This window comes from Myotis myotis, unplaced genomic scaffold (genome assembly GCF_014108235.1).
Source record: "Myotis myotis isolate mMyoMyo1 unplaced genomic scaffold, mMyoMyo1.p scaffold_m19_p_4, whole genome shotgun sequence".
NCBI classification, from domain to species: Eukaryota; Metazoa; Chordata; class Mammalia; order Chiroptera; family Vespertilionidae; genus Myotis; species Myotis myotis.
Genome location: NW_023416346.1, coordinates 115,185,860 through 115,194,569, shown reverse-complemented (window position 1 = coordinate 115,194,569; position 8,710 = coordinate 115,185,860). Strand labels below are relative to the sequence as shown.

General features: G+C 46.4%; 1 protein-coding gene across 1 annotated transcript; it reads left to right on the top strand.

Moving 5' to 3' along the window:
- The first annotated feature begins 1,657 nt into the window (after positions 1–1,657).
- Positions 1,658–2,785, top strand: LOC118653764 (melanoma-associated antigen B10-like). Its single transcript, XM_036304520.1, has 2 exons — positions 1,658–1,970; positions 2,046–2,785. The coding sequence occupies exons 1-2, from the start codon at positions 1,658–1,660 to the stop codon at positions 2,783–2,785; spliced, it is 1,053 nt and encodes a 350-aa protein (XP_036160413.1).
- Positions 2,786–8,710: the final 5,925 nt, after the last annotated feature.

Genomic DNA, 8,710 nt, shown 5'->3' with positions numbered 1-8,710 from the left:
ATCACAGTTATTGTTTCAATTTGTATACTATGTGATCACACATCAACTAAGCAAAGCTATTAGCTGACTTCCCCCTCCAGGGTCCCAGGTCTTGGAGGAGAGAAGCGATGCTGAGCATCCAGGTGCGGGCTCTCAGACCTGCGGAAAGGGGACTCCCAGGCTCCCAACCACGGGGACTTCCCAGAATGCAGCGCGGGACCCCCGCGTGGCCCGCCCCGCCCCGCCCCGCCCCCACCAGGTGCTCAGACGCACAAGGCCTGGCGGTTGACGCCAAAGCTCTATTGCCTCATTTCTGTCTTGGCGTTTCCAGGGAGTGAGCGGTGAGATCTGAGGGCCTGAGGCTGGTAGGCCTCGGGTAAAGAGCGAAATCCCAGTCTTCCTTTGTGGTCAAGGAGTGGAGGAGAAGACCCGGAGCGCCCGGAGGTACTGTCAGGCCCATACCCCTGCCCCTGCGGTCTACCTGGGGAGGAAACGGCAGGACTCTCACTCTCTGGGATGGGGACGGAGGTGGGAGTGAAGTCTTGGTCTAATGGATGGGTTGGGGGTATCTTTCTTCTTGTTCTAATCGGGGAGGGGTCTTTGTTTAATGGTGGTGGGAGGTCTTGGTATAATGGGGAGTTCTTAGTCTCATGCAATTGGGGAGGCTTGGTCTACTGTGTATGGGGTTTTATTCTAATGGGTGTGGCCTCAAAAGTGTGGACTGAAAACCCTAGTAATTGCTTAGGACCAGGAATCCCGTAGGGGTGTATAAGAGATCAATCAAAGGACTGGTATGCATGCATATAAGCATAACTAATAGACACAGACCCTGGGAGGTGAGGGCATGTGCTGGGGGATGGGTGTTAACGGGGGGAGGTCAAGTGGGCGAAAAGATGTGTAATATTATATGTAATATTTTAAGCAATTAAATAACATATTCTCACTCATTTGTGAAATGAAATGAACAACATAAACTGATGAATAGAAACAGATCCAGAGACAGAGAAGCATGGATCAGAAGTTCAAACCCCAGAAGGAAGATAGGGGAGAGCGGGGGTAAGGGGGAGAGATCAAACAAAGAACTTCTATGCATGCATATAAGCCTAACCAATAGACACAGACACCAGGGTGGTGAGGGCATGATTGGGAGGGGGGGGCAATTGTGGTATCAGGACACATATTTAATACTTTTGTAAATAAAGAAAAAAGAGAGATCCCATAAGACACTGCTCCTGATGTAGCTCTAGAAGCCCATGCCAGCAGGGTGATGAGGTAGGGCTCTCCCTCACTTCCCCCAGGTCTCACAGGGGTAAGGCCATTGGGGTAAGGAGTTTAGTTCACAGTGGAGAGGGGAGGAGGCCGGGCCCTGCCAACAGTGGGTCCACAGGATGATCCTGTGAAGGAGAGGATCCTCCACCTCAGAACACAGGGGACCCGCAGAGTCCTGCTCTCAGCCCAAGGTGCACCCTCACTTCCTCTGCAGGGTCGTAGGGCGGAGCAGGAGCCCTGTGGGTGCCTGGATCACTGCCCTCAGACCCTGCAGACATGGCCGGGGTTAAGGTCCAGGTGCTATGTCCCTGCTGAGGGCGCACACGCCATCTCACTCTCCCTCCTCCAGGGGCCCACATCACCTCCTCTCCTGCCACACAGGTGCCCGCTGCCCCTGGCCAGTGTCATCATGCCTCGGGGGAAGAAGAGTAAGCACCGCGCCGGAGAGAGATGCAGACCAGTCCAGCTGGAGGCTGGGACAGTCCTGAGTGCTCAGACCTCTGCAGAGGAGGGAGATGAGTCCTCCTCCTCCTCTTCGTCTGAGGTTTCTTCCCTGGGCAGCCCTGAGCCTGCGCTGTCCCAGGAGCCTCAGGGAGCCGCAGCAGCCATTAGCTCTCCCCGCAAGGCAAGAATCGCGTGGCCATGTCTTGATACCACTACCACCAGCACCGAGAGCCAAAGCGAGAGCCAAAGCGAGGAAAGTGCAGGTGCCGCCCAGGCAGGTGCCTGCCAGGCAGGTGGCTCCCAGGAAGGTGCCTCCCAGGAAGGTGCCTCCCAGGAAGGTGCCTGCCAGGCAGAGTCGCGGTCTGATGAATCCCACAGGAGCCCTCTAGACCAGAAGGCGATGCTGCTGGCGCAGTTCATGCTGCGCAAGTATAACATGAAGCAGCCCATCACCAAGGAAGACATGATGAAGCATGTCGTCAGGAAGCACAAGTCCTACTTCCAGGAGATCCTCAAGAGAGCCTCTGAGCTGATGGTGCTGGCCTTCGGCATTGATGTGAAGGAAGCCGACCCGGCCGGGCACGGCTACGTCCTGGTCAGCAAGCTGCATCACAGCGGGGATAGCAGTCTGCACGGGCAGATCATGCCCAAGAAGAGCCTCCTGATGACCATCCTCTGTGTGATCTTCATGAAGGGCAACCGCGCCCCTGAGGAAGAGATCTGGGATGTCCTCAATGCGATGGGCATACATGCTGGAAAGGAGCACAACCTCCACGGGGATCCCATGAAGCTCATCACAGAAGAGCTGGTGAAAGAAGGCTACCTGGAGTACCGCCAGGTGCTCGACAGTGATCCCCCGAGCCACGAGTTCCTGTGGGGCCCACAAGCCTACGCTGAGACCAGCAAGATGGAAGTGCTGGAGTTCTTAGCCAAGCTTCATGGTACCCAGCCCAGCGCCTTCCCACACTGGTGTGAAGAAGCCCTGCAGGATGAGCTGGAGAGAACCCGCCAAAGATTCGAGGCGGTGATTCGAGCTGCCTCTCCAGCCTGTGATCTTTCCAGCACCCCTTTCAGCAACCCCCACATGTATTGAAATCTGAAGCACTTCCCTCACTCTGGCTTGAAGTGGTGGGGGGCGGGGTGGGGGGTGCTGGGGAAACGCAGTGCACATCATATCTGTGCTCCTGTTCTGTTATTAAACGATTGCTTTACCTATTGTTGCTGAGTGTTTTCAAATGCTGTTCTTTAAAACAAGTGTAACTAGCGTCAGAATCTAAATGCACAAATGATATTGGTTATGAGTTTAATGTTGTTTATGAGGCTTAAGAGTAAGAGTTTTGCTTTTTACTGAAGAAATGGAGTAACCTTCCGTCTTACATAGTGATCTGGAACAAGACAACATGGCATTAGAAATGTATTTCCTTAGAAATGTGACAGCAATGAGTGGCAAAATAGTTGTTAAAAAAATGTATTGAAATCGGAAGCACTTCCCTCACTTTGTGCTTGAAATGGTGTGGGGTTGGTTAGTGCTGGGGGGAACGCAGTGCACATCATATCTGTGCTCCTGTCCTGTTAATAAATTATTGCTTTATCTTTTTGTTTCTGAATGTTTTCAAATGTTCATTAAAACAATTTTAATTAACATCAGAATCTAAGTGCACAAATGATATTGGTTATGGGTTTAACGTTGTTTATGAGGCTTAAGAGTAAGAGTTTTGCTTTTTACTAAAAAATGGAGTAACCTTCTGTCTTACATAGTGATCTGGAACAAGACAACATGGCATTAGAAATGTATTTTCTTAGAAATGTAACAGAAAGAAGTGGCAAAATAGTTGTGATAAAAAATCCAGAGAAAAGTAAAAGATCAATTCTTGGTTTCCCTTATTCCTTGTGTTCTGCTGTTCTATAAAATAAAAGTTATATACTTGCACTTGTTTTGTTTATTCAAGTACAGAACAGAAATGAAATCATGATGAATTGTTACTGCCTTTTAAAAAAAAAAATTCTCAAACATTAATTGAGCATCTGCTCTTGGGAAGGCTCTATGGTGGGGGGCGGGGAGGGCGGGGGGGGGGAGGATGGTGAGAAAAAGAAGACAGAGCTACTGCCCCTAGAATGATGGAAGCTAGAACCAGCTATGGTAAAAGGAAGATGGTGAGATACCTCTAAGACAATAATCCAGTGAAAAGTATGAGGAGGGGAGAAGAGGGAGGTTGTGATAAGAGCAGACAACCTGGGGTCTTGGGAAGCCTCAGTCCTTTCAGTGGGCGGTGATGCTATGTGGAGGCGGGTGGGGCCTCAGAGGAGGGTGTGAGTGTGGTGAGCCAGGGCCAGACCCTTGCGTGGTGGGTCTCAGAGTTGAGGAGCTAAGCCTCCAGAGGACTGCTTTTAGCAGCGACTGGGATCCTGGATGAAGCAGAGAGAACTCTCCCCCTGCAGCGGGCATGGAAGGTGCCCTGGGCTTTGGGCCCAGAGCAGGAGAACACAAGGCACAGACTCATCTCCAGGGAGTTTCTGAGAAATCAGGGCAGTACTTCCTCAGGGTGGGATGCCAGGGAGCCACTGTGCTGGCGCCCCTTGCCCTGGGCTGGGAGAAACGGGGTGTGCTCCATAAAAAGGCATCTTAGCTAGTTTATCTTGAGTAAAATTTGTCAACCTCTAAGGGAGGCCTTGATTTTGGGAGAGCTTAAATGAATGGAAAATGGGGTGATTCTGAGCAAAGGGCAGCTGGGAGGGAGGAAAGGAGAGTTGTTTTTGATACACATTTTAGGAGCTTTGTGTTATATGCAGATGAGGGACATCCCCTAACATCCCAATTAAATACTGTGTCCTCTAAGAGGAATGATTTGCTGAGGTATTTTTTCTTGCTAAGCAGGATTTTTGGCAGAGTTGTTAGCTGTTCTTTAGCACTGCATATATCTCCTGGATTAACACAACAACAATACAAAGAAAAAAATCTCAGCAGGAGGGTGGGTCTTATTTAAGGTCCAAGAAAATCACAGTAGTAATTGCCATTCTTTACAATCGCAATGCACACCAGTCACTGTGCCAGGTGCTTTACACACACCACAAACACCCCAGCAGTCCCAGAAGGAAGGAGGCACCAAGCCCAAGTCATTGATGAGGAATCCGAGGCTCAGAGGGTTTGGAAAGGTTCAGCATTCACAAGGCTAGTGAGTGACAGAGCCCTAGTCTGAATTGGTGAAGAACCCACCCTGCTCCACTCCTCCCAGCCTTGTGTCTATTCATTCATTTCTCTTCTCACTATTCCATGATGTTTCTCAGATGGTAGGAAGCAGAGGCCTGTGGCTAAAGTACTGAGAGCAAGCCTGAAGAAGGGGTGAAAATGAGAATGAAGCACAATGTAGGGATTGTCTGTGGTTCATTTACCCAGGGACCTCCTGCCCCCTCCCCTGAGGCTCCCGGAGAGCCCCTACCCACCCCCTTGGCTCCTTGATAGCTGACTGCCCTGAGCCCAGCACAAGTGTCCAGTCCCAGCCCTTTCCTGCATTATAGCGCCCTTCCCTTGGGTCTTCCCAGTGTGCCTGCCTCCTGTCCACACTGGAGCCTGTCCTGCCATCCAGCTCTTCTCCACATCCTCCCCTGCAGGCTGCACCCTGCTCCCCTGAACACACAGCGCATGCCCCCTGCCTCCCCAACCTGGAGCACCCCAACTCCCTGCAGAGTCCCTCCTTCACTGTGGACCCCTCTGACAGCAGCGGCCCTTTCCATGCAATTCCTCACTTCAGATGGGGACGTTTGCACACCTCTCCTCAACCCCTCTGGCTGCCTCCATCACATTCTCAGGGTTTTCAATCTGCTGATTACTACAGTCTGACTTGGCATAGAATCTACTGGCTCTTTGTAGTAGAATTTTAATGGGCTGAATTCTTTGGGATTGGCCACAGAGTACATAGGCCAATAAATGAGTTTACCTTGTTGGTCAAAACTAAAGCCTCTTTTGTAAAGAGCAGATGAGAAAAGATCGTAGAAACCACTGAGACAACATCTACATAGACAGAATTTCTAAAAATCTAGGAGTCTATGTAGATAGACTTTCTAAAAACCCAGAAAATGGCTCCATGACAGAGATGATATCCTTGGTAAGAAAAGGAAAAAGTCAACATTCTTCCACTGCCACTTGTGTCTTTGTTTTTTCAGAGAGAAAATCTGATTTTAGGTCATAGTGCAAATAGTCTCATTGCTCCAAACTTCCAACAGCATGAATGAATCACAATTTTCTTTCCTTATTACATCCCTCTAAAAGTCATTCCTCTCCTCAGAAGTAACCACAATTAAAATTTTGTGTTACTTTGTTTTTAAAAATGTTTTAATTTTCAATTACAATTGCCATTCAATATCATTTTATATTAGTTTCAGGTGTACTGCATAGTGGTTAGACATTTATATGATTTATAGAGTGATCCCCCCAATAATTCCAGTACCCTCCTTAGCACCACACATAGTTATTAAAATACTAGAGGCACAATGCATGAAATTCGTGCAAGAGTAGGCCTTCCTTCCCCCGCTGCTGGCACTGGCTTCCCTCCAGCACCGGAGACCCGGGCTTCCCTCACAGCTCTGACTTCATCTGGAAGGTTGTCTGGAAGGACGTCTGGTCTAATTAGCATATTATGCTTTTATTATTATAGATTATTGACTATATTCCCTATGCTGTACTTTACACCGCTGGACTATTTTTTAACTAAAAACTTTGTTATCTTAAAATGTATTCTAGGCTTATCCTTACATAGATGTGTTATAAAAATACATTGTGACTTTTTAATATACATGCATAATAGTGTACATATTGGTCTGTCTCTTGCCTTTGTCACTTACTAAAATGAATGCAGGATCTCTCAGTGAGAGCACATATGGATCCATCATTTAACTACTCCCTAAAATTCTAAAGTGTGTATATGCCATCATCATTAATTTAATCATTTTCCTCTGGATGCACACATATGTTGTTTGCCATTTGTTACTGTGTTTAATGGAACTGAAATCAACATCATTGACACGAATTCTTGGGCAAATATGTATGCTTTCTTCAAGCAAAGACAGCAAAGAGCAAACTGGATTAAAGTGGAGATAATATGATTGCAAAGTTTTATGAGTATTGCTGAAATTCTGTTCTAATAAAGCTATGCTGATTCATATTCTTACATGGTAATATATGTAAATAATTTACACTCACAGGTGTTTCATTTTATTAGCCTTTTAAATTTTGGTCCACCTTTTGGGTGAAAATATATTGTCTCAGTTATTTTAATTTCCCCGTTTTCTAAGTAGGTTGAGCAGAAAATTAACTTCATCTCTCATCCATAGAAAGCAGGATTTCTTCAGTGATGCCTTGAGTACCAAAATTCCTCCAGGCATGCTTTAAAATTCTAAAATGCCAATAACTTTTTTCCTTTGACTCTGAGAAAGAAGAATTTGATCAGAATGACTAGGTACCAGGGAATGGATTCAGACAGAATACTGTCAGCTAGTGAGGAACATCGGGACGAACCCAGGGAGAGAGCAATGACCAGAGTCCATGAGAGGGATGATGAAGTGCAGGTGTGCAGGCCTCTGAAGGCCAGGATTCCATGACATAACCTCTACCTGCTATACAGTAGTTATAAGTATTTTAGATGTGGAACCTCTTATTCCAACTTAAGCCTTCCCCAGAAACCCAATCCATGATTGGGCCTGACTGCTGTGGCTCAGTGATTGAATGTTGACCTATGAACTCAGAGTTCACGGTTTGATTCCCGGTAGGTCAGGGACACATGCCTGGATTGTGGGCTCGGTCCTCAATAGGGGCGTGCAGGAGGCAGCTGATCAATGATTCTCATTGTTGAGGTTTCTGTCTCTCACTCCCTTTCCCTTCCTCTCTGAAATTAATAAAAATATATATATAAAAAACAAAAAAGAATTCACTGAGCACACAAGTGAAGTTAAGGATCTCAGATCAGAAGTACAATTGTACAAAGACAGATATTTATTAATAAATAAAGACAGATAAAGACATATTTATTAAATAAATAAATAAATAAATAAATAAATAAATAAATAAATAAATAGGGAGAGAGAGACAGAAACATCAATGACGAAAGGGAATGATTAATTGGCTGCCTCCTGCACACCCCCTTCTGGGGATTGAGCCTGCAACCTGGGCATGTGCCCTTGACCAGAATTTAACCAAGGACCCTTCAGTTCAAAGGCTAATGCTCTATCCACTGAGCAAAACCAGCTAGGGCAAATATATATAAATATATATATATATATATATATATATATATTTAAAAACAAACCAATCAATGATTTGAAGGCAGATAAGTCTGGGTGAAGAGGGGACTGTAAGCTCATTGTCCTGCCCACTCAACACTTCTTCATCCCTCTCAGGCAGTGAGCCCTGAAACCCACACAACTCTGGTGTTCCCTAAATACTACTAAGAAAGCTCAGTGCTGGAAACCCTTCTATCATCCTTTTGGGTCTTGCTTTTAAGCTTTGGTTGTTGGGCCCAAAGCAGCATTTACTGTTTGGCTAATCTTGCCTAACTGTTTTGGAAAAAGACTTCTGACTACTATATCTGATGGCCCATGAATGCTGTGGTTTTCCACTCTGGTGAACAGGAACTATTGCCAGTCTTGTGTGACCTCTGGAGTTTCTGTGGCCCTCATCTCCCTAGAACAGTGGTTCTCAACCTTCCTAATGCCACGACCCTTTAATACAGTTCCTCATGTTGCGGTGACCCCCAACCATAAAATTATTTTCGTTGCTTCTTCATAACTGTAATGTTGCTACTGTTATGAATCGTAATGTAAATATCTGATATGCAGGATGTATTTTCATTGCTACAAATTGAACATAAAGCATAGTGATTAATCACAAAAACAATATGTAATTATATATGTGTTTTCTGATGGTCTTAGGTGACCCCTGTGAAAGGGTCATTCGACTTCCAAAGGGGTAGCGACCCACAGGTTGGCGACCCATGGGTTGAGAACCACTGCCCTAGTACTTTGTATC